General features: G+C 40.4%; 1 protein-coding gene across 13 annotated transcripts in view; it reads left to right on the top strand.

The window, feature by feature from the left end:
• Window positions 1–25554, top strand: part of PHF21A (PHD finger protein 21A) — a 195699-nt gene that overhangs the window by 161075 nt on the left and 9070 nt on the right. For 9 of the 13 annotated variants that reach the window (XM_030794851.1, XM_030794848.1, XM_030794853.1 and 6 more), the window contains 5 exons: window positions 10471–10569; window positions 13826–13877; window positions 14606–14685; window positions 15140–15200; window positions 18071–18234. In XM_030794851.1, the coding sequence (XP_030650711.1) occupies window positions 10471–10569; window positions 13826–13877; window positions 14606–14685; window positions 15140–15200; window positions 18071–18234 (456 nt within the window). Of the gene's footprint in view, window positions 1–10470; window positions 10570–13825; window positions 13878–14605; window positions 14686–15139; window positions 15201–17975; window positions 17999–18070; window positions 18235–25554 lie in introns of all 13 variants that reach the window. The other 4 variants (XM_030794859.1, XM_030794860.1, XM_030794857.1 and 1 more) reach the window with 1 other exon arrangement.

Genomic DNA, 25554 nt, shown 5'->3' with positions numbered 1-25554 from the left:
CCTTGCCTCAGCCTCCTGAGTAGCTGGGATTACAGGCGTGAGCCACCACGCCTGGCTAATTTTGTATTTTTAGTAGAGACAGCGTTTCTCCATGTTGGTCAGCTGATCTCAAACTCCCAACCTCAGGTGACCTGCCTGCCTCAGCCTCCCAAAGTGGTGGGATTACAGGCATGAGCCACCACGCCCAGCCCAGAAATAAATTATTTACACATATTTTAAAACAGAAAATTTTAAACTTATTGACAGCAGAACTTTGGTATTAAACTACTGAGAGTCAGACGCTCAAGCTTAGGAGTTTGGGTGGGGACCTGTTGTTTTGCGCTGGCTCTCAAAGAACCTCTGAGGAGCCTCAGTGTTCCACAGAACCTGGTTTCACAACACTATTTTAGGTTATTAAATATTATTTCTCTTTACCTCTTTTTTTGATAAAGATATTTTTAGGAGACAAATTGTTTTGGTTTCATTTTATTTTTACATTTATGATTACAAAGATAATACAAGTTCATTTTTAAAACAGATTCAAACATTACAAAAATATAAATTGTAGAAAGTGCTTTTCCCCATAATTTAAAAAGGGAGTTAACTTTTATCATAATTTTACCCCCAAGAGTTAATTACTATTAACAGTTTAGATTATATTCTTACAGATATATTTTTTTCTGTTTTTGACACAGAGTTTTACTCTTGTCACCTAGGCTGGAGTGCAATGGTGGGATCTCAGCTCACTGCAACCTCCACCTCCCAGATTCAAACAATTCTCCTGCCTCAGCCTCCCAAGTAGCTGAGATTACAGGTGCCCGCCATCTCACCCGGTAATTTTTGTATTTTTAGTAGAGACAGGGTTTCACCATGTTGGCCAGGCTGGTCTCAAACTCCTGACCTCAGGTGACCCACCTGCCTTGGCCTCCCAAAGTGGTGGGATTACAGGTGTGAGCCACCACACCCGGCCCCCAGATATTTTCTATGTACATGTAAAACATTTTTAAAGCAAAAACCAAAATCAAACTGTATATTTTATAATTTGGTTTTTTCCCTACTTTCATAGATCTTAAACATCTTTTCCTGTTGTGGCCTCCATGTTGATAGAGCTTTTTATTTTAATTATAATATTATAAAAAGATATCCTTGAAATCTTAAGAATTAAAATAATTTCTTAAGATTTGTAGCAGTAAATTTCATGTTCTCTCTCTCTTTTTTTTTTGAGACGGAGTCTTGCTCTGTCGGCCAGGCTGGAGTGCAGTGGTGCGATCTCGGCTCACTGCAAGCTCCGCCTCCCGGGTTCATGCCATTCTCCTGCCTCAGCCTCCCAAGTAGCTGGGACTACAGTCGCCTGCCACCATGCCTGGCTAATTTTTTGTATTTTTAGTAGAGACAGGGTTTCACCGTGTTAGCCAGTATGGTCTCGATCTCCTGACCTCCTGATCCTCCCGCCTCGGCCTCCCAAAGTGCTGGGATTACAGGCATGAGCCACCGCACCCGGCCGATGTTCTCTCTTCTTTTTGTTCTAATAAAGGAATTCAGTCATTGTTATTTTAGTTTGCTGGGCAGCCTGGCATAATAGTCTTAGACGTTACCAAGCCCGACCAGCAGAGACTCTCTTCAGACTAGATTGCATTCTCAGGATTCTCTTACTTCATATCTTTCAACTATCCTTCTTGTCTATTTATCTTTCATTTCCAGCATCACATTTATAGCCAGTAAGAGATCTCATAGATTATAGAGCTAAAGGTAAAACAATGTAATGTATGTAGCCATGGAAGAACCTGTTCACACGTGTTCACAGAGTTACCAAACCCGTATCCAACGTTCTCTCTATGACCAGGCCAAGTAGGTTCCCTTTTGCTTTCTGCTATTCCCTTTAGATGATAACATCATTCATTTAATAAAAATGTGTTAAGTGCCAGTTGCTATGCTGCATGCGACGTCTATATATAAGGTGGATAAACTAAAGCCTGTACCCTCACGGAACTCAGTTTCTAGGGTGTTTGGAGCAGGTACTGAGGCTGTGTCTCCAGGGAAGGAAGCATGGCCTCCCACATTGACACAGGAATGGGAGAAGGCAATGCCAGTTATAACAGCAGCGGTCTCACGTGTCCTTCCCCTGTCAGACATAACCAACTTCCTTATCCACCCCAGCTAAGAGATCTTATCCCTTATTAGAAACTACATTACATTGTGTCTCTGAGAAAACAAGTGATAGGGTTTAAAAATCTTTGAAGCTGAAGACTCGTTTTAGACAGAAAAGTAGATGAAGCCAGAAGACTTACGATATAGCCTTCACATCGCCTCCCCTGTCCTTGTCCTCTTCAGCGCTCTGAAGTGGGGCTAACACCTGTTGGTGATGAAATGAAATAAGTTATTTAATGTTTATTAGACTATGCCTGATGGAGTTCTCAGGAATTGTTTCTTTCTTCTCCACCCCACTGCACACCCTGCAACAAAGACTTCTATGTATGTCGTCAATTCAGAGCTACTGAAAAAAATCCAAGGTTCTGTGGGGAAAAAAATTGCCACGTTACCATAAATATTTTTCATAGGAATCTGCACAGTATCTTTTAAAGAGGAGTACTTACAAGATAATATTATCCAATGTATTATCTTCAAATTTCTGTTTTCCCTGTTAGTAAACCCGAGCTGATGCCTCCCCTTACCCCATTTTAATACTGGTGCTATAGTAGAGAAAATAGTTCCAAGTGACCAAACCATGGATTTTGCTTTGCCTTCAATCCCAATCTATTTAACCTTGACTAACGAAATTATTTGGACATTTATTTGCACCTGCCTAACTTTGATTTTTCATGCAGACAAGTATATAAAGTATACTTGGTTAACTTCATTCTAGGTTTGTGCAGAGTTTTTGGATTCTTTTATTATACCAGAAAGAACAGGAGTTGCAAATTCTAACAACCGTGGGTTCGAAGAGGAGATGTAAGTGAGTGAAACAGGCTAGGAGTAAACAACCGGACTTTTTATTTATTTTTCCACTTTCAGTGGGAACATGAGTATAAGAGATATCCCGCTTTTATTCTTAATTCCCCTTTAAAATAATAAGACAAGCATGATAATAATTGACAATAGAAAATGGAAGAAACTGTGGCAAACTGCACAGTAATGTGCTTCATCTCAAGGAAGCAGCTGCTTCTTGGCAATAACAAACTTTTATCACATGGAGACTTTTTCAAGAAAAGCCTGAAATCCAGATGTTTTTAAAAGTTGCCTAGTTGTTAAAATACTGGTAACTGTTTAAACACCATATAGGCAGAAAATAACATCTGCAAGACAACTTCGAGTCTGCATAATGGTTTATAATCTCAGATAGAGACCAAACTTTAGATTCATCGAAGAGAGAATCCAGGAATTCTTTTTTGTTTTCTAAATCCAATGTTTTTTTTAATTGAGGTGAAATCACATAAAATTAATCATTTTAAAATAACAGTTCAGTGGCATTTAGTATATTCACAGTATTGTGCAACCACCACTTCTATGAAGTTCCACAACCCAAAATAAAACCCAGTATCCATTAAGCAACTATTTAACTTTCGCCCTCCACCCTGCCGCTGGCAATCACCAATCTGCTTTCTGTCTCCATAGATTTACCTGTTCTGGATACTTCATATACATAGAATCATACAATATGTGATCTCTTACATCTGGCTGCTTTCACTTAGCATGTTTTTGAGAGTCATCCATATGGTAATACGTATCAGTGCCCCCTTCTATTTTAAATGGCTGAATAATATTCCATGACATGTATATACCACAGTGTGTTTATTCCATCTCTTGATAGACCTAGGAAATCGTAAGACATTGGTTTGTTCCACTTTTTGGCTATTGTGCATAGTTCTGTTGTGAACATTCATGTGCAAGCATTTGTATGACTACTTGTTTTCAGTTCTTTGGGGTATATACCTAGGAGTAGAAATTGCTGGGTCATACAGTAATTCTGCTCAACTATTTGAAGAACTGCCAAACTCTTTTCCACAGCAGCTGAGTCATTTTTCATTCCCAACAGCAGTACGTGAGCATTCCATTGTCTCCGCATCCTTACCACACCTGTTACTTTCCTTTTTGTTTTATTTATAGCCATTTCAGTGGGTGCGAAGTAGTGTTGATGTGCATTTCCCTAATGACTAATGATGCTGAGCATCTTTTCATGTGCTTGTTGGCCATTTGTACATCCATGGAAAAAGGTCTATTCAAATCCTTTGCCAATTTTTAAATTGGGTTATTTTTCTGTTGTTGAGTTGTAAGAGTTCTTTATATAATCTGGATACTAGACCCTTACCAGTTACATGATTTGCAAATATTTTCTCCTATTCTGTAGTTTGCCTTTTTGCTTTCTTAATACAGTTCTTTGATACACAGCTGATTTTTGTCTTGATCTTGTACCCTACAACTTTGCTGAATTTGTTTATTAGCTCTAGTATTTGTTTTATGGATTCTTTGAGTTTTTTTCTGTGTAGGGTCATGTCATCTGCAAATACAGATTTACATCTTCCTTTCCAATTTGGGTGCCTTTTCGTTTTCTTGCCTAATTGCTCTGGCCTAAACTTCCAGTACAATATCAAATAGCAATGGTGAAAGCAAACATTCTTGTCTTGTTGCTGATCTCAAGTGGAAAGCTTTCACCATTGAGTATGATGTTAGCTGTGTTTTAATAAATGTTTTTTATAAAGTCAAGGAAATTCCCTTTTATTCCAAGCTTTCTGAGTGTTTTTATGAATAGGTAACTGGAATTTTTAAAATAAAAACTGCATATGTATAAGGTATACAATATGATGGTTTGATATATATATACGTAGTGAAATGATTACTATAATCAAGCTAATTAATATATCTATCTCCTCACAAAGTTAACCTTTTTTGTGTGTGTAGTGGGGTGCTAGATTTTGACAAATGCCTTTTCTACACCAATTGAGATACCATGTTTTTTTTCCCCCTTGGTTCTGTTAATGTGGTATATTATATTGATTTTCTTACGTTGAACCACCCTTCCATTCTTGGGATAAATCTGGCTTTGTCATAGTGTATCATCCTTTTAATATGCTCTTGGATTCAGTTTGCTGGTATTTTGTTGAGGAATTTTTTTTGTTGTTGAGGGTTTTGCATCTATATTCATAAGGGATATTGGTCTGTAATTTTCTATTCTTTTGGTTTCTGTTTTTTTGGAGGCAGGGTCTCGCTCTGTTACCAGACTGGAGTGTAGTGGCGCAATTGCAGCTCACTGCAGCCTGAACCTCCCAGGCTCAAGTAATCCTCCCATTTCAGCCTCCCAAGTAGCTAGGACTACAGGCATGCACCACCATCCCTGGCTAATTTTGTTAAATTTTTTGTAGAGATGGGGTCTCACTTTCTTGCCCAGGCTGGTCTCAAACTCCTGGACTCAAGTGATCCCCCGACCTTGGCTTCCCAAAGTGTTGGGATTATAGGCGTGAGCACCAAGCCTGATCTATAATTTAATTTTTTTCTTTATCTTTTGGAGACAGGGCAGAATCTTGCTCTGTCACCCAGGCTGGAGTACAGTGGCATGATTTTGGCTCAAGTGATCCTCCCACCTCAGTTTCCCAAGTAGCTGGGACTACAGTTGCTCACCACCATGCCTGGCTAATGTATATGTGTACATAAAAATATATATACATATATATATGTGTATGTATGTGTGTGTATATATATATATATATATTTGTTTTTTTTTGAGACCAGGTTTTGTCATGTTGCTCAGGCTGGTGTTGAACGCCTGAGCTCAAGCTATCCGCCTGCCTTGGCCTCCCAAAGTGCTGGGGTTACAGGCATGAGCCACCATGCCCAGCCCATTTTCTATTCTTTGGTGTCTTTGGCTTTGGTATCAGAGTAGTGCTGGCCTCATAGAGTGATTTAAGAGTGTATTTTCTGGAATTTGAGACAGATTGGTGCTAATTCTTTAAATGTTTGGTAGAATTCACTAATAAAACCATCTGATCCTGTACTTTTTCTTTTCGGGGGAGAATTTTGGTTCCTGTTTCAATCTCTAGTTGTTACAGGTCTGTTGAGATTGTCTGTATCTTGAGTCAATTTTGGTAATGTGTGTGTTTTTAGGAGTTTTCCATTGCACCTATGTTGTCTAGTTTGTTGGTGTACAGTTTTTCAGTATATTCTCCTATAATCCTTTTGAATTCTGTGAGATGTAATGTCCTCAGTTTCATTTTTGGTTTTAGTTATTTGTATCTTCTTATTTTCTTAGTCTAAACCAGAGGTTTGTCAACTTTGTTATTCTTTTTGAAGAATCACCTTTTGGTTTTGTTGAGTCTGTTGTTCTTCTCTATTTCATTTATCTTCATCCTAGTCTTTATTTTCTTTTTTCTTGTTTTTTTTTTGCTTTGAATTTAGTTCTTTTTCTGTTTCTTAAGGTGTAAAGTTAGGTTATTGATTTGAGCTCTTTCTTCTTTTTTAATATAGACTGTTAGCAGCTGTAAGTTTCCCTCTGAGTACTGCTTTCACAGCATCGCATAAGTTTTGGTATGTTGTGGCCTTGTTTTCATTTCTCTCAAAGTATTTTCTAATTTCCCTAGTGATTTCTTCTTTTACTCATTGTTTGTTTAAGAATGTGTTGTTTAATTTCCATACACTTGTGAGTTTTCCAGTTTTTCTGCTGTCATTAATTTCTAGCTTTTTTCCATTGTGGTTGGTGAAGATATTTTATGTGATTCTAGTCTTTCTAAATTTATTAATATTTGTTTTGTGGCCTAACATATAATCTGTCCTGGAGAATGTTTCATGTACACTTGATAAAAATATGCATGCTGCTCTTGTGGAGTGGAGTATTCTTCATATGCCTGACAGGTCTAACTGGTGTATAGTGTTGTTCAAGTTCCCTATGTCCTTTTTAATCTCTGCACAAGTTTTATCCATTACTTGAAGAGGGATATTGAAGTCTCCATTTATTATTGTAGAACTGTTTATTTCTGTCCTCAATTCTTTCAATATTTTCTTCATATATTTTGGGGCTCTGTTGTCTGGTACATATATGATTATAACTGTTATATCATCTTTTTGAATCGACCCTTTTGTCAGTATATAATGAGCTTCTTTGTCTCTTGTAACAGTTGTTGACTTTAAGTCACTTTTGTCTGATAGTACTATAGCCATTCATTATAAACATCCTTTCACTTTCAACCTTTTTGTGTCTTTTTCTCTAAAATGAGTCTCTCTTACAGCGTATCATTAGATCATGTGTTTTGTTCATTCCGCCAGTCTGTCTTTTAATTGGTGAGTTTAATCCAGTTACATTTAAGTGATTACTGATAAGGAAGGACTTACACCATTTCGCTATTTGTTTTCTGTATATCTTACGTTTTTTGTTCTTCATTTCCTCTAATACTGCCTTTTTTGTTTGATTTTTTTTCTTAGTATGTCATTTTCATGCTTTCCTCATTTCTGTTTCTGTATATAATTATTTTCTTAGTGGTTACCATGGGGATTACAGTTAACATTCATACATTTTTAACAATCTAGTTTGAATTAACCCCAGCTTAGATTTTTAAAGCCCTGCTTGTATGGTTTCAGTTGAAGCCCCAATCTCAGCATCATGCAATATATCCATGTAACAAACCTGCACTGTACCCTCAAATCTAAAATAAAAATAATAAATAAATAATAAAAGCTTTGCCAGTGACAATAAAGGAAAAAGAAGCTCTGCTCCTATATAGCTCTGCCCCCCCTTTATGTTGTTACTGTCACAAATTATATCTTATACATTGTGTGCCCACTAATATAGATACATAATTACTTTGTGCATTTGTCTTTTAAGTCATATAGGAAACAAAAAGAGAAGTTAAAAATTAAAAAAAAATAACACTGGCTTTTATATTTGTTCATCTAGTTAGCTTTATTGGAGTTCTTATTTCTTTATATGGCTTCGAGTTACTGTCTAGTGTCCTTTCATTTCATCCTGAAGGGACTCCCTTTAACATATCTTTTAGAACTGGTATACTAGCAGTGAATGTCCTCTGGTTTTGTTTATCTGGGAATGTCTTAATTTCTCCATTTTTGAAGAATAGTTTTGCAGGATATAGAATTCTTGGTTGATAGGGGTTTTTTTGCTCAGCACTTTAAATATATTAACCCATTTCCTTCTGGTCTGCAACTTAATTCTGGCTGATAGTCCCTCACAAGTTTGCAGTCAAACTAGTTGGCTAGAGCTGCAGTAATTTTAAGGCTGTGCTACAGCTTAATAATTCACATCTGAGCCCATCACATGGTTGTTGGCAGACCTCACTTCTTCACTGGCTGTTGGCTGGAGGTTCCGTTCCTCACACCTGGGCCTCTCCATTGTGCCGCTCACAACGTGGCAGCTGGCTTCCCCCAGAGCAAGAGATCCACGAAGGAAAGACACCCTCCACCACCACCAATGTTTTGGTTGTTTTATTTGTATTTTTTTTTGGATCCTTTTGATATTATTTATATAACACTGAGATAATCGTACTTCTTCTTGCATGAGAGAGAGAAATTTGAACCATGGGTAATTTTTTAGTGGAAAGGAATTGATTTGCCCTTCCTTAAAAGCACTGCTGCTAATTGCTTTACTCGGCCTTAGAAATGGAAGTAAGAGACTCCAAGAGACTTCACACAGCCTTGGAATGGAACAGCACACCCTTATAGTTGACCTTCTTTTCTCCCTCCTCCATCATACTTCTGTCCTTCCTATGCAAAGAGACATGAAAATAAGATTTCTGGGCATCCAGGACTTTTAAAATGTCACTGTAAACTACTTTCCCATTGGTGGTTTGTTTTATGGAGGAAATGTGTCCTTTTTGATTAACAACTGTGTGTGTGTGATGGAGAGAGAGAGAAAGACTTGAGTGATTCTCCCTTAGATCATACTCTTCACTCAGAAGACCAATCAGCTCTTTACTGTACACCCGCCCTGCATGAAGTACCATAATAGGCGCAAAGGGGTGCATAAAACAATTCCCACTCTTACGTAGTGTTTAGTATAAAGGGGGAAATATGAGAGAACACCAGTGGGGGAAAAATACAAAGCCTCGTTTGTGCCCCAGAGCACTGGTTGCCACAGTATTGATAAGGCAGATGCTTACGCTTTCTTTATGTAATCATATAAAAGCAGAAGGAAAATATGGAAGTGGCCAGGAAAGAAAATCAAAGATCTTTGTGCTTGTGTTAGTTTTTCAGATCTAGTAAAGTATTTCCAGCATAATGATTTCTGAGAGCTTTAGATGTCTTGTTTGTAGGACTGAAGTCTCATGTAGCCCCTGCCCATCAATAATCAGTTTTATTCTCACTTATTTAATTATTGTTGCCATACGAAAGGAGCATTACTTCCACATTTTTTCTAATTTTGAAAAAGTAAATTAGGTTTGTGTTTACAGTTTGATATTTTCTGTTTTAAAATTATTTCAGTATTTACGGAGAGCTTCGTAAAATGAGTTAGCCATTGGTCATGGTAAGAATAGTAATGCAAGCCCAGTCTACCAGTATGCTAGCTACCTTTTGTGTTTGAAGATGGTAATCAACTGGTGTTTCTTCTGCTTGAGAAGAGGCTTCTGGAAGAAGAGGCTTGGAAAAATTAGGAAGTCAGCCTCTTGCAAGATAGCCTACTCTTAGCAATTGCATCTCTCCTCTGATGGACTATATAGACAGATTTTTAATATTCCATGTAAGGGTAGTTCTGCAGTCTCTCTCAGATTATGACTGGGATTGTTCCGAAATAGGAGACTGTGTATGTAAGATGTTTTTAATATCATTCTGATCTTAAGCAGGTTGTGTGTGGGCTGGAGCTTGACCTATAATATAAAAACAGTGGGCTGGGCATGGTGGCTCACGCCTGTAATCCCAGCACTTTGGGAGGCTGAGGTGGGTGGATCACCTGAGGTTGGGAGTTCAAGACCAGCCTGACCAACATGGTGAAACCCCGTCTCTACTACAAATACAAAAATTAGCTGGGTGTGGTAGTGGGTGCCTGTAATCCCAGGTACTAGGGAGGCTGAGGCAGGAGAATTGCTTGAACCCAGGAGGTGGAGGTTGCAGTGAACTGAGATCGTTCCATTGCACTCCAGCCTGGGCAACAAGAGCAAAACTCCATCTCAAACAAAAACAACAACAACAACAACAGCAGGCTTGCTTCTGGACAACTACCCCCACATCCTAAAATACATGGAAATCGGAAAGGACAACCTGTGCCATATTTTTATACTTAGGAATTAAACCATATTTTTCTTTTCATATACCTTATTTAGACTTGTATTTATAGATTCATATTTACTCTAGCCGTGCAATTTAATAACTTCAACTGGGGCTTTACATTTTAGTTTCCCCTCTCCCAATGAAATCTATAATACTAACTTTTTTATTAATATGTTCCACGTTTGAATATGTTGTCTTCTTTCTTCTTGACTACTACCATTAAACTTCTGATTGCTTCATCCTTTTAATAGAAAATGAATTCTGAATTTTTATTTAATTTTTCTCTCCTAGACAGTTAAATCTCACACAGAAACAGATGAGAAACAAACAGAGAGCCGCACCATCACCCCACCTGCTGCACCCAAACCAAAACGGGAGGAGAACCCTCAGGTAGGCCTGTGTTTCCAAAGGCAGGTCTCAGCCTATGGTGTGTGGTTTATTCTCATGTACCAGGAGGGGCACCTGCTCTCTGAATGATGAAATGAACTTGATGTTCATTTTCTTATGCACTTTTATGATTCAACAATGTTACTGCCAAGTCAGATTGGTGGAATTCTTAGACTGTAGTCTTGAGGGTCCATGCACTAGTACATATAGGCATTTTGATTGTATCAGAGGAAAAGTTTTTTTAAATGTTATTCTTCATATGCATGTTACAAATTCGAAATGTTAAGATGAATGATGATTTTCCCAGCTGTCCCATTAATGACATTCCTAATCATTACTGTGTTCTGTTTGTCTCAGCCAACATTTATAAGATAACCAGTTCACTCAGCTAATGTGTATTTATATTATCAATTGCAGTTATTAAGTGGGCATTTTTGTTACAACCATTGTATTACATTAGAACCCCAAACCCCAAATGAATCAGTAGCTCAGAAGTAATCCATTGAAGCCTAAAAGTAGGGATGAAAATAGTAACATCTATACTACAATTTAGGATAGAGTTATAAACATAAATAGCAAAGAAGACCCTGATAAAAATGTAGAATGTGAATCTGTATGTCCTTAGACAAGCAAATTTTTTCAGTTTGATGTTTTTGCATAAGCAGCTATAAACGGAAAATGTAGACAGGTAATATGATGATGTATATCTGACAATTAGATTTCATTTGAGCAGTAATTCACTTGCCCCTATCCTTAGTGTGCATTCTTCATAATGAAACCATATGAAATAGTGGCATAAAGCCATCAAAGCTTCATGCCATTTTTTTTAAAGCAGTGATTTATTGAGCCAGTTCAGGTTTCCTAAAACAAGTACGAAATGTAATTCTTTCTGATATGAAATAAATGAATTTTTAATTGAGGACCAAAACTTGAGCCAAAAAGAAGTACTAGTCACAAAAATTGCTGAGGAACTTGTGAAACCATCCACAGAATTAATGACAAGTATTATGCTCTGAGAAGGAAAAATTGAGCAAAATTTCCCTATCAAAGGAAACTGAAGGATCCTGCCTGGGCAAACATAGTGAGACCTTGTCTCTGCAAAAAATAAACAAAATTAGCCAGGTGTGGTAGCGCATGTCTGTAGTCCCAGCTACCCAGGAGGCTGAGGTGGGAGGATCACTTGAGCCTGGGAGGTCTACGCTGCAGCGAGCTGAGATGGTGCCACTGCACTCCAGCCTGGGTGATGGAGCGAGACCCAGTGTGGGCAAGCAAGTACCATCATGTGTAGTAGCAGATAGTTCACTTTCTAGTTGGACAGAATCACTGCCATAAACAAAGTAAATTAGCTCTTGACATATGTGGGATACATATATGAGGTAAAAGTTCTTGACAGCTTTTTATTCTATATCAAAAATTTAGGCTGGGCACGGTGGGTCACGCCTGTAATCCCAGCACTTTGGGAGGCTGAGGTGGGCGGATCACCTGAGGTCAGGAGTTTGAGACCAGCCTGGCCAACATGGCAAAACTCTGTCTCTACTAAAAATACAAAAATTAGCTGGACGCGGTGGCGCGTACCTATAGTCCCAGGTACTCGGGAGGCTGAAGCTGGAGAATCGCTTGAACCCAGGAGGCAGAGGTTGCAGTGAGCCGAGATCGTGCCACTGCACTGCAACCTGGGTGACAGAGTGAGACTCCATCTCAAAAAAAAAAAATTTATTCCACAAGAGAGGAAATTTTTTTTCACTTAATTATTTTGTGAGCTTGATCTAAACTGGCAAAGATGATTTGGGTGTGAGTGGCCAAGAAGGGTGCTGTTACTTGCTTAAAAGAGGGTGCATCTGAATATCAGTCTACAAACTGCTTCATCAAAAGAACAACAGTTAGGGGAAAGCCGCTTGATCTTGATTATATTTCTAAGGAATAGTGAAAATTAGGAATGTAGTCAGTTGGCAACCACAAAGTGTATGTCATTTCAACATATAGTTTAGAAAACAGGAAAGTCCAAGACTGCTTTTTCTTACCAGACTAATCTGGCTGTCAAGGGGATAGGTGCCCATCTCAGTTTTTGAAATAAGAAATAATATAAAAACATTTCTTCAGGACTCTGAAGTTACCAGTAAAGGACATTTCTATGTTCTCAAGTGGCTTGCTGAAGAAGTTTATTTTCAAATAGGCTGAACCTATCACTTCAGGCCAAAGTAGCATAATATCAAGGGTAAGATGTCAGGACTTTTAAAGATCAAATTGTGGTATAAATAACTCTACAGGAGTATGTCTTTTACAGTTGAAGATGTCTTTATTCATCAGAGAAATAAATTGATAATGTATTATTTGGCATATTTAGAAACTGCATGCAGTAGTACAACAGAAAATGAAGACACACTTTTCAGACCACATGCAAGCAAAGAAAAGAATAGAAATCAATTTGTTTCCCTCTCCGGCTTGAAGAGTCTTAACGTTCCATCTTTGGAGCCCAGTATTTTGACCAGCTTAGTTTCTGATGGAGCCCTAAGAGTGGTCTTCAGAGAGAAATTGCTCCATAATTTTTAGGTTCATGTGTAATTGAAAAATCATAGTATTCAGCAGAAACACCTGCTGTCATTCCTGAAAATCATTTAGCTGTGAGTTAGCGTTGTGGCAGTATAAATGTGAGAAACTAACCTAGTCGTGACAAGTGAAACGCACAGGATTTGGAGCTTGTTAAATGAGAGGCTCTTTAAAACTCTGCATGTTTTGTGAGTATAAAATCCTCTTCTTTTTAAGAGGATTTTTCTGTGGGGTTGGGAAGTCGGATCACACAGATACTGATTTCTGCCATTGAGAAAGAAGATGTAGACCCCAGTCCTTCTCTCTTGGCCCTGTTAGACCAGAGAGTCTCTAGAGCAAACTTTCTAACCTGTGGCCCAGGATGGCTTTGAATGCGGCCCCACACAAATTCGTAAACTTCCTTAAAACATCATGAGTTTTTTTTGCGATTTATTTTTTTTTGAAGCTCATCAGCTGTCATTAGTGTTAGTGTATTTTATGTGTGGCTCGAGATAATTCTTCTTCTTCCAATGTGGCCCACACTGAAGGAAGCCAAGAGCTTGGACACCCCTGCTGTAGAGGATCTCCACGGCTTCTCAGAGAATGCCTGCTCTTGTGCATTCATGAGACCCGCCCATGGGGCCGGCTTTCCCTAATGTCCTACTAGGAGCTGGCAGTTGGCTTTGTGAGAACCCAGACTGAAGTATATTCTTCTTTTGTTTCTCTGGCACAGAAACTCGCCTTCATGGTGTCTCTAGGGTTGGTAACACATGACCATCTAGAAGGTAAGAGAAGATATTCTTGGCACTGCCTTTTTTCCTGGCCCACAGCTTTGTTCCTGAAAATGATGTTTGATTGAATTCCTAGAATAGAAAATTGGAACACAAATAGAGTGTGATTCAGCCAGTGTGGACTTTATTTCCTTTAGTGGGAAAATTGCCTTCCCTCTGTCTAATGTTCCTATCATTATCCACACTACTGTCCTGGGAAAACCTCCCCAGTTGCCTAAATTAAGGTGACTTCTGTTCATTTAGGGGAGCTCTTCTTTTTCTGAACAGCACAAAGTAGCAAGTGCTCTTCTGACAAGCCTTTATATTTTCTGGTCACTCCAGGTTATCAGAATGTTGAGAACAGTTACAAAGCTGTACCTGTCCTGATTATTTAATTCAAGAATGATGAACTTTGGTTACTCAGTTTAAGTCTTATGGATAAAGCTCATCCAGACCTATATATACAGCGGTCTAAAAATCAGGACCACTTGTTTACAAGTGTTGTCTATTGTTAAACTCTCAACAGAGAACCACGTGTAGGACAGTGTGGTCTGGCAGGTGAGAGTAGATGGTCCTACATATTTGCTTCCAGTAGTGTGCTTGCCTCTGCTGAGGCTTCAGTGAAACAGAGACTTGTCCCTGATTCTGATTTCCTATGGGAAAACCAATAGATAAAACAATGAAGTTAAGTTTTTTAGGTTCTCCATGCCTCTCTGCTAATCGAAACCTTTTCTTCTCTCAAGAAATCCAAAGCAAGAGGCAGGAGCGAAAAAGAAGAACAACAGCAAATCCGGTCTACAGCGGAGCGGTCTTTGAGCCAGAGGTATTACTGGCCAGCACCTGGCCCTTCCCTCATGTTCCAGTTTTATTGTGCGCTGTTCAGTGCCTCCCCTCTGAAAACCTGCTGTAGAGCAGCACCCTGATTGTACTTGGCCAGTTCTGTGAAGTGGTAGATTTTTTTTGACTTATCATTTTTATTAGTCACTGCTTACCCCTTAGGTTTTTTTCCTAAGTTTCAGCAGATACATGCCTACCTTAAAATTTTAATTCATCCTGACTTCAGTACAACTGTCATCGGCAACAGAGGCAGACTTCTCGGAGATAGTCTCTGAGAGCCAAGTGCATACAATAAAACCCTTGAGCATTGAGACCTTAGGATGATTAGCACTAACTAGTCGGCATGTTGACAGTCATGCCATGCTTGGTCTTTAGCTTGTGCCAGTATTAGTAATAACCACACTACTCAACAGTCACCTTTCCTTCTTCAATCCTCAAAGCGTAAGAAGAGTGCAGTCACATACCTAAACAGCACAATGCACCCTGGGACCCGGAAGAGAGGTGAGGACCTTTTTGTATCTCTCCCTTGCTGCTGTTGCTTTTGCTTTCTGTGTGTGTTTCTTCTCCTTCCCTCCTCCCATCATTATAGGACCTAACTCCTCTATCCTTTGAAAATAGTTTTGTTGTTCTCTGAGAATGGGAGAGAAAAGAGAATGAGATTTCTTATTAGAGTTCTGTATACTGAATCAAAAGCTGACTTTACCAGCATTCTGGCAAAGCTGACTCAGGGGAACGGCTTAACGTAGCATTTCTGCCCCAAGCCTGCCGGGCCATCCATGAATAGCACAGTGAACAGAACCCCATGTAAAAGGAAGCATTTGAGCGTCATTAAGCAGAACAGAGCACTGACGTTGCCAAGGTGCTCCCAATAGTGTCTTGGTTGTCCTGCTGCCGGCAAGGCCAGAGCGTGACGCTGAGTTTCTTGGAGCTGCAGACTTTCCAGGAAGGAAAGAGGTAGCCACACTTGAGAACTTAGAATCTTTGAGAAGAGGACATCTCCAACTAAGGAAGAAAAGGTCACTGTCAAAACAGGCTCCCTAAAGAACAGATTCCTAAAGAGCTCCAATCCCGTATTTCAGACCTTCCCATGGACATTCCAGAATCTTACTCTTAGGCAGAGCAGAAAAAACAGCAGCAGCAGCAACAGCATCTCTCACCATGCAGGTCTAAATAGGTCTTAACAGCTCAAGGTTTGAGCTCATAAACAAGGTACTGAAATTGTTCTTTGATGTCAGTAATACATCCCAAGGTCCTTTTCTCCACATGGTAATGTGTCCCTGAATTCTAGTTCCAGGCTAGAAAGGTTGCAGAGTGAGTGGAGTAGCATACTAATTTGTGCATGTGCACACACAGTCTCAGAGCCACTGGAAGCTCAGGAGGTCATCCTGACCCTTTGTCTGCCTTCGGCAGGACTACACTATTACCATTCCCTCTCCACAAAAGAGATATCCTACCCACCCTTAGTAACCCATTCTAATGTTTCATCAGCCCTGTCCTTCAAGTACTCAAAAATATTTAGATGGGGAACCCTAAGTCATGGCTTTATATTGATTCCTGGGCCACAGTAACCAGTACTCTAAGTTATTTTTGTTTTGTTTTGTGTTTGGTGATTTTTTTAGTGACCCCGATGCAGTTCTCGGAAAGGAGCCCCCCAGCCAGAAGCCACAATAATTGGCCCGATAGTGGGCAGTATCTGCTAAGAGGACAGGGGTTAAATGAGCCAGAAAGACCTGGGCATCTCTTGCTAGGGTCAGAGGATAAAAGCCTGCATCCACAGTGCCTAGGATATGCCTTTTGTGGGTAAACAAGAGAGCATTCATCTTGTTCTTCCCCTTCCAGCAGCACTGAACTCCCTAGAAGAGACAAACCAGTACGATCTGTCTTTGTACTACAGGCATCACCAGTTTAACACAGAGAGGTAGTATTTCTGTAACATCTGACAGAATCATGACTCTAGTGCATAATCCTAATATAAATGATAACTGTTGGCAAAGTCATGATCCTACATACCATTTACCAATGCTTATAGGCAGTTTCGTACCTCTCTGGCCCTTTTTTTTCCTTTGGTGTGTTGGGCATATACTTTTGATCACTCATAGCTTAGAAGCAATGACCTTGGCCCTTAGAAGACAAGGGCCCTGACTTAGATAGGTGGTAAGGCAAGAGTGGCTGAACTAGACTTTCTGTACCCACAGGGCTCATTTAAGTTCCTTTGTAGCCTTGAGGTTTGAGTCAAAATGCTCTTACACAAATCAGGTCTCTCAGTTAGGAGTGCTGATGGGAGGGCCTTTCCTGAGACTTTTAAACAGCCCCAATTTTTAGAGATGTCGTTTATCAGGATGTTTGTCATGTAAAGTGGGGAGACAGCTGCCAGTCAACTGGGGAGGGTATCCAGGGACAGAAATACTTAAAAATTAATTGCTAAGCCCAGAGCATCTTTTAAGCTCTTAGGTTTCAGCTACTCCCAGAACATACCTCTCAATAGCTCTAACAGCAAGGGATAAGAATAGTTAACTTGAATTTTGCCACCTTGCTTTGCCTGTCTCCACCCTCATAAAATGCAGACAGAAGAGAAAAGGAAAAGCAGAAATCCTAAATAAATCAGTTTGTGGGAACTGAGAATCATTAATAGTCTTGTGAGAATGCTGATTGCAGAGAAACCTTAGAGAACAGTATGCAAGATATGAAAAAATAATAAACTCGGCCAGGCACGGTGGCTCACACCTGTAATCCCAGCACTTTGGAAGGCCAAGATGGGCAGATCATGAGGTCAGGAGATCGAGACCATCCTGGCTAACACGATGAAACCCCGTCCCTGCTAAAAATACAAAAGATTAGCTGGGCACGTGCCTGTAGTCCCAGCTACGCGGGAGGCTGAGGCAGGAGAATGGCTTGAACCCGGGAGGCGGAGGTTGCAGTGAGCCGAGATGGTGCCACAGAACTCTAGCCTGGGTGACAGAGCGAGATTCCGTCTCAAAAATAAATAAATAAAATAAACTCATTCCTGGCCCTGGCTCCCACTGGGCTTTGACATCTTGGTTTTTGCACTAGAAATCTCAAATTGCAGTAGTCCAAGGAACTTCACCACAATCTGCCCAAGGTGAGGTCTTTGTACATAAGCCAGCACCTTCTGTCATTCTCCAGAGCTCTCTTATCCTCCCTTCTCTTGAGAGTCGTAGTTGTTTCTAATGACATTTAAATCTTTGCTTCTCTTCCTTCCTTTGGGACTGTTGAATTAACCTTCTGTCTGCTACCTCACTTCCTTTTCCATGCTAGCCAATGAGGAACACTGGCCAAAGGTATGTAAGATCATTTTCCCCCTCTCTTTCCCTCCCCCTTTTTCCCTTTTGTTCCCTTCTCTTGGTATATAGGTCGTCCTCCAAAATACAATGCAGTGCTGGGGTTTGGAGCCCTTACCCCAACATCCCCCCAATCCAGTCATCCTGACTCCCCTGAAAATGAAAAGACAGAGACCACATTCACTTTCCCTGCACCTGTTCAGCCTGTGTCCCTGCCCAGCCCCACCTCCACAGACGTAAGTAACCTGGGAAAAGCACACTGTCTTTCTGAGAGCTGAAATTGGGAAAAGCGTTATCATATGTTGTCTCCTTATCGACTTGCACCTTCTTAACTAACCCTGGAACAGCAATTAAACACTATAGAATGCTTTTTATGCCATGTAAGGCAGCTTTCTTCTGAGTTTCCAGGCCTTCCATGTCCTTGAGAAACATGTTAAATATAACCTCATGGAACTCAGCCAGCCTTCCGAGTCTGAATTTGATCTACTGTGAATGAGTTCTCAGAAAACAGATGGGGTGGGGAGATCAGCTCATACAATTGAGAGGTGTGCAGGTTTCTATCATCAGTGTTTTGGGAGTGGGGAAAATGAAGAAGACATACAGTCCCCCAGCAGACCTTGTTTGCTGCTTCAAATACAATTCCAAAAGTGGACAGTTTTCTTTAGAGGAACTGTATTCAGCAGAGTTGATCAGAAACAGGTTCCCGAAAAACTGTCAAATACTTAGTAGCCCTTCACCCACAAACTGCAGGAATGTGAACTAGTGCTCTAAATGTTTAAATGAACCTCAACAAAGCTCAGAATTCACTCAGCAGATACTCACTGAGCGCTACTCTGCTGAGCAAGTGCTATTCTTGAGGCTGGGGACACAACAGGGAACAAAACCAACTCCCTGTCCTCAAGGAGCTCATCTGAAGAGCCAGATAATAAGAAAGTGAATATATAATGTCAGGTAATGATAAGTGCTATGAAGAAAAATGGGGCCGGGCATGGTGGCTTATGCCTGTAATCCCAACACTTTGGGAGGCCGAGGCAGACAGATCATCTGAAGTCAGGAGTTCAAGACCAGCCTGGCCAACATGGCGAAACCCGGTCTCTACAGAAACACAAAAATTAGCCGGGCATAGCGCGCTCCTGTAATCCCAGCTACTCAGGAGGCTGAGGCAGGAGAATCCCTGGAACCCAGGAGGTGGAGGTTGCAGTGAGCAGAGATTGTGCCACTGCACTCCAGCCTGGGTGACAAGAGTGAGACCCCATCTCTAAAAAGAAAACAGAAATGGAATGGATTAAGGGCATATAGCATACTGGCAGGAGGCTGATGTTTATGAAGAGTGGTGAAGCCTCGGGAGGATCTGGGGGAAGAGCCTGCCAGGCAGAGGGAACAGCAGTGCAAAGCCCTGAGGTGGGAGTGTGCATGGCATCTTGAAAGAAAAGCAAGAGGGCCAGGATAGCGGGGGAGAGCAAGCTTGGCCAGGGTGGTGGGAAATGAGGCCTCAGAAGTGGCCGGGCCAGTTGCGCAGGGCTTTGTGGCTTTCGTTCTCAGTAAAATGGGAGACCATTAGAGGGTTTTGGGCAGAGGAGTGACATAATTTTTCAGTATTTATTTTGAAAATGTTCAAACCTACAGAAAAGTTACAATAATGGTACAAAGAACCAATGTATATCCTTCACATTGATTCACCGGTTGTTAACATTTTGCCTGTGCTTCTCACCTACCATACCCACTTATTTTAGGGGAACCAGGTAACAAGAAGTTGCAGACTTCATGAATCTTCACCCTAAAATATTTCACTATACATCTCCTAAGAGCAAAGATACTCTCTTATGTAGGTACAATGCATTTATCAAATTGAGGAAATTTAACACTAATAAAATATTACTATATAAAATATACAGTCCATATTCAGATTGCTCCATTTGTCCCTTACTGGCTTTTGTGACACTTTGTTTTTCCTGCTCCAGGTTCCAATTCAAGATTACTCTTGACATTTATTGTCATGATATTGTCTGTTTGGTAATCCTTTATTCTGGAAGAGTATCTCAGTCTTTGTCTTTCATAACATTGATGTTTTTAAAAAGAGCCAGTTCTTCTGTAGAATGCCTCTCCGTTTGGATTGTCTGATTTTTTTTCTCAGCAGTAGATTCAGGGTATGCATTTTTGCAGGAGCACTAATAAGTGACGATGGGTCGTTATCAGGGCATCACAGCAGGAGGCACATGTTGTCAGTCTCTTCTGTTGTTGGTGATGTTAACTTTCATCTCCTAAGATAGTTTCTATCAGATTTTTCCACCTGTAAATGTGCCTTTTTCCTGTGGTGGAGATAGCTTTGAGTCTGTATAAATATCCAGTTTCCCAACAAACTGTTATCTAATGATTTTAGCATCCTTTAATGATTCTTGCTTGCATTTATTATTTTTAAGGTGTATGCAAAACCAGCTAGGATTTTAAAAAGGATCACTGTGTCTAAAATATGCAGAAGGAAAGGGCCTATAGGGAAAATAGGATGGAAGCAGGAAGACCAGTTAGGAGGCTTTTGCAGTTGTCCAGGCAAGAGATGATGATGGGCAGGCACGGTGGCTCACGCCTGTAAATCCCAACACTTTGGGAGGCTGAGGTGGGCGGATTGCTTGAGCCCAGGAGTTCAAGACCAGCCTGGACAACATGGCAAGACCCCTATCTCTAGAAAACATTAAAAAAGTAGCCAGGTGTGATGGCAACATACTCAAACCCCGTCTCTACTAAATATACAAAAATTAGCCGGGCATACTGGTGTGCCCCTTTAGGCACAGCTGTTTGCAGGGCTGAGGTGGGAGGATCACTTGAGCCTGGGAGGTTGAGGCTGCAGTGAGCCATGATTGTGCCACTGCACTCTGGCCTGGGTGACAGAACAAGACCCTGTCTCAAAAAAAAAAAAAAAAAAGGAAAGAAAGATGATGATGATAGCTTGGAAGAAGCAGAGATGGAGAAAAGTGATCACGTCTGCATATATTTTGAAGAGCCATCAGGATTGAATATAGGTTATGAGAAAAAGAATGGTCAAGGAGAAAACCAAAGTTTTTGGCTTAAATGACTAGAAAGATGAAGCTTCCGTTTACTAAAGATTAAGAGAGGAGCAGATCTGAGGAGGGAAATAAAGAGTTTCATTTCACACATGTCCCAGTTATTTGGTGAATTACAGAGCTTGTCATTGACCATCCTAAGATAAAATATCCCTTGAACTTGAAGGTTCTCAGAACCTACTAGTGGCACACCCCTCTCCAAGGAGCAGCAGAATACCATATGAATATTCTGAGTTAAAATTCCAGAGGCAACAAAGAAAGTGTTATCTTTGGAGGACTAGGGTCATAGAAGAATTCTGTTCTCTGACAGGTTTCCTTGTTTCCTTCCTTAGACGTCGCTGGTGGTTACAGATTCATCATTTTCTAAAGATTCAGCATTTTGTCTAGCTTTCCTGACTTTTGGCATTAATAATTGACACAGGTTTTCTAACTGTCCTGTTAATGAGCAGCAGGGTCTCTCTCAGAAATCTTGTTTGCTAGCGCTAAAGATTGTCCCAACTTCTTCTCAGTTGAAGTATTGCCAAAGGATCACCAGCTCATTGGCCTCATGGTAGAGCTCTCCCTCTAGGATGGTACACAAATGCTAGGGGACAGATGATTTTGTGGTTCTGCATGTGAGTCTCTCTCCTAAACAGTGTTGTTTTTGTTGTATTTTTTGGGTCAAATGGGATTATGGTTTTCTTTGAAAGATTGAACCCAAAGGATCCACTCATCAACTCACAGACTAGGAGCTTCTGCCAGGTTTTGTCTTAAAATTGAAACATTTTTCTTTTCAGAAATCTAAAGGTAAAATTCTAAAGAACTCCTTAAGTTAAATTCAGCAGCAGGTATTTTTAAGATAATTGACTTCTCCTTTTACAGTATCCCAGTAGTGGCAGTGATTAAAATGAACACACAGGTCTCTGTATGTTTGCTGCTGGGTAGCATAAGTTCCAACAACATTAATTAAACAATAACACTTGAGAGGCAGCCATTTCTAGGGATCAATAACCATTTTGAGGGACTTGGTGTGATACAAAACCTACCAGACACTAATCCTCTGGATGTACCTTGTTGCCACTATCATCATTTTTATAAGAAGGGAAGATATGTTAACATAATTATAAAAATTGTTTAGCACATGATGAAATTGCAGTTAGTATTGCCAGAGTGCTTCCTAAAAACATACGTCCTCAGCGCCTAGCAAAGCATCATGGGCCAGCTGTCTTTCAACTTACCTACCATCTGGTTTATAGTAATAATTTGGTCAGTCATCAAAGCCCAAGCATTTTGACCTGGCATGGTGCCTCCGTAGGACTTCCTCTGCTCTTTTAAGGCAAAGAACCGGTTCTGTATGCGTAAAATGTTTTGGCATTTTATATTCATTTCTATGGGCAGCAGTTCTCAAAGTGTAGTCTGGGAGTCCCCAAGACTACTCAGGGAGTCTACTCAGTAGACTCAGGGAGTCATAAAATCAAAACTATTTTCATAATGATACTAAACCGTCATTTTCCATTTTCATTCTCATTCTCTCAAGACCGAACAGTGGAGTTTAGCAGATATTTCATGATGTGTGATGATGTCACTGTGGCAGCTAATGGAATGTGTACCTCTGTGTTTTGGAGTTTAAAAATGTTTTAATATACTTTGTTTGTAATTTTTCATGGTTCTGTAATTCAGAATTGAAAGTTTTTACCAGCCTGGGTAATAAAATGAGACCCCCATCTCTACAAAAAATAAAAAAATTAGCCGGGCATGGTGGTATGCGCTTGTAGTCCCAGCTACTCGGGAGGCTGAGGTGGGAGGATTACCTGAGCCTGGGAGGTCGAGGCTGCAGTAAGCCAAGATCACAGCACTGCACTCCAGCCTGGGTGACAGAGCCAGACCCTGTCTCAAAAAAAATTGTTTTTTAACTGTTATTAACAGTAAATATTAATAGCTATAACTCATATAAAAGCTCTATGGGATCCTCAGTAACTTTAAAAGTGAAAAGGGATCTTAACACCAAAAATTATAGGGTATATAAACAAGATAGGAAGTTTCCTTTGGGAACTTAAATAAATTATTTAATTTTTATTTTCTGCCTTTCTGCCTTCTGTTTCTTGATGTGCTCCTTGCTCAGGAGTAAAGGAAAGTGAGCACCTCTTCGTTTATCCCAAGTCCCTCTGAATAAGATGCCCAGTTTGTCTCATTCACTCCATCACTGATAATTTTTCTGTAGTTCACATAAAACAGTCTCTAAAATCACACATTTTAAATAAACTTTCTAAAGACGTAGACTCACCACTTAGGGATAAGGTTCAAGAAAGGCTGACCCTCTAGAGGAGAAGAGTAGCCCTCAGCCTGATTTTAATAATGAAGGAAGAAAATCATAGTTAATCTAGGGATGAAACCTTACCTCTTTTGGTGCCTAGAAGTTAAACTATTCGGCTACATTCACGTGTAATATTTTAGAACATATGTTATCTTTTTTACTGTCCAGTGGTCACATTTTCCTACTAAGAAACATTAAAATCTGCCGGGCACAGTGGCTCACGCCTGTAATCCCAGCACTTTGGGAGGCCGAGGTGGGCAGATCATGAGGTCAGGAGTTCGAGACCAGCCTGACCAACATGGTGAAACCCTGTCTCTACTAAAAATATAAAAGTTAGCCAGGCGTGGTGGTGGGTGCCTGTAATCCCAGCTACTCAGGAGTCTGAGGCAGGAGAATCGCTTGAATCCAGGAGGCAGAGGTTGCGGTGAGCCGAGATCGCGCCACTGCACTCCAGCCTGGGCAACAGAGCAAGAGACTCCATCTAAAAAAAAAAAAAAGAAAAAGATTAAAATCCATCCACACTATGATGTATCTTAAAACTTTTGTAGCCTCTTTTCTGGGCTGCCAGATACCCTAGTGGATTACAGAGCAAGTTTCCCTTGGAGTGAAATTGTAGGTCCCTGACGATGCGTTCCTTCACTGGTGGTGGTGGAGGGATTACATCATAGAAAGGAGGGACTCACATTGCTCTCTATTATTGCTTCCTGTGCACAATTTCTGTATTAGACCTTCTGGCAGAATAGCCAGGAAATCCACAGCAGCACATTGGCTTGACTTGCTGGGTCGCCTCTGGCACTTCCCTTCAGTCTTCCCTTCCCTGGTGTTCTTATCAGTGGATTTAATCCCATCCAGAGAATGAGCTAGGGATTGACTCGCTGGAAAAGAGCTCTTTAATAGCTCTTTTTTTTTTTTTTTTGGCTATGTTCTCCTCTTCCAATTTTAAGTAGATCTGCTTTATTCTGATGGTGCCTTCTGTTCAGAGGCTCCAGCAGACTTACCTGAGTCCTAAAACTATCACTGTGATGGGGGTGGTAGAGAGACAGGACCAGCAGAACAGACTGGGGCTGCTCGTCTTTTTCCAGCTGGTGAAGTTTTTATAGGGATAAAGCCTCCCAGAATAGAATGGCCCATTGAACAGCAAACACAAAATACTGGTTTTAGGAGAACATTGTCAGCTGTTGCTTTGGCTTTTTAAATTCTTCATTTTAGAAAGAACTCGCATATGAATTTAATTTGTTTCTGACTTAATATTTTCCCATTTGAACTTTCGCTGTATTTTTTTCTTCTTGAGTAAGCAAATTCAGGAAAACTCCAATTTTTGTCTGTCTTCTCTCCCAGTCCTTCTAAACTCCTCCCAGAATCGATAGGTGATGAGAATTGTTTGTATCATATTGTGAAACACTTTGATGAATGGATTTCCGTACCTGTAAGATTTATGATATGTAGGTTGTCCTCTACCAAAACATAATAAACTCTTAGGTATCGCCTATAATGTTAATTTTGGCCTAGGCGACTATAGACCTCTCCTGTAAACTCTAAGAATACATTAGTCCTAGCTGGCCGCAGTGGCTCATGCCTGTAATCCCAGCACTTTGGGAGGCTGAGGCAGGCAGATCGCCAGGTGAGGAGCTCGAGACCATCCTGGCTAATACGTGAAACCCCGTCTCTACTAAAAATACAAAAAAATTAGCCGGGCGTGGTGTCAGGCGCCTGTATTCCCAGCTACTCTGGAGGCTGAGGCAGGAGAATGGCGTGAACCTGGGAGGCGGAGCTTGCAGTGAGCCGAGATCGCGCCACTACACTCCAGCCTGGATGACAGAGCGAGACTCAGTCTCAAAAAAAAAAAGAATACACTAGTCCCCTCCTTATCTGAGGTTTCATTTCTTACTGTTTCAGTTACCCATAGTCAACTGCAGTCTGAAAATATTAAGATGTTTTGAGAAAGAAAAGAGACAGACCTCATTCACATCTTTTATTACAGTATATCGTTATAATTGTTCTGTTTTCTTAGTCACTGTTGTTAATCTCTTATTGTGCCTAATTTATAAATTAAACTTTATCGTGGGTCTGCATGTATAGAAAAACATGTATACAGGGTTCAGTACGGAGGTTTCAGGCATCCACTAGGGGTCTTGGAGCATATTCCCCATGGATAAGGGGGGGACTATTGTACTGTCCCCACCCAGGGAGCCTTAGCTGTGCGG

The sequence above is a fragment of the Nomascus leucogenys genome, chromosome 15 (genome assembly GCF_006542625.1).
Source record: "Nomascus leucogenys isolate Asia chromosome 15, Asia_NLE_v1, whole genome shotgun sequence".
Classification (NCBI taxonomy): Eukaryota; Metazoa; Chordata; class Mammalia; order Primates; family Hylobatidae; genus Nomascus; species Nomascus leucogenys.
This window is presented reverse-complemented; position numbering and strand designations above follow the sequence as displayed.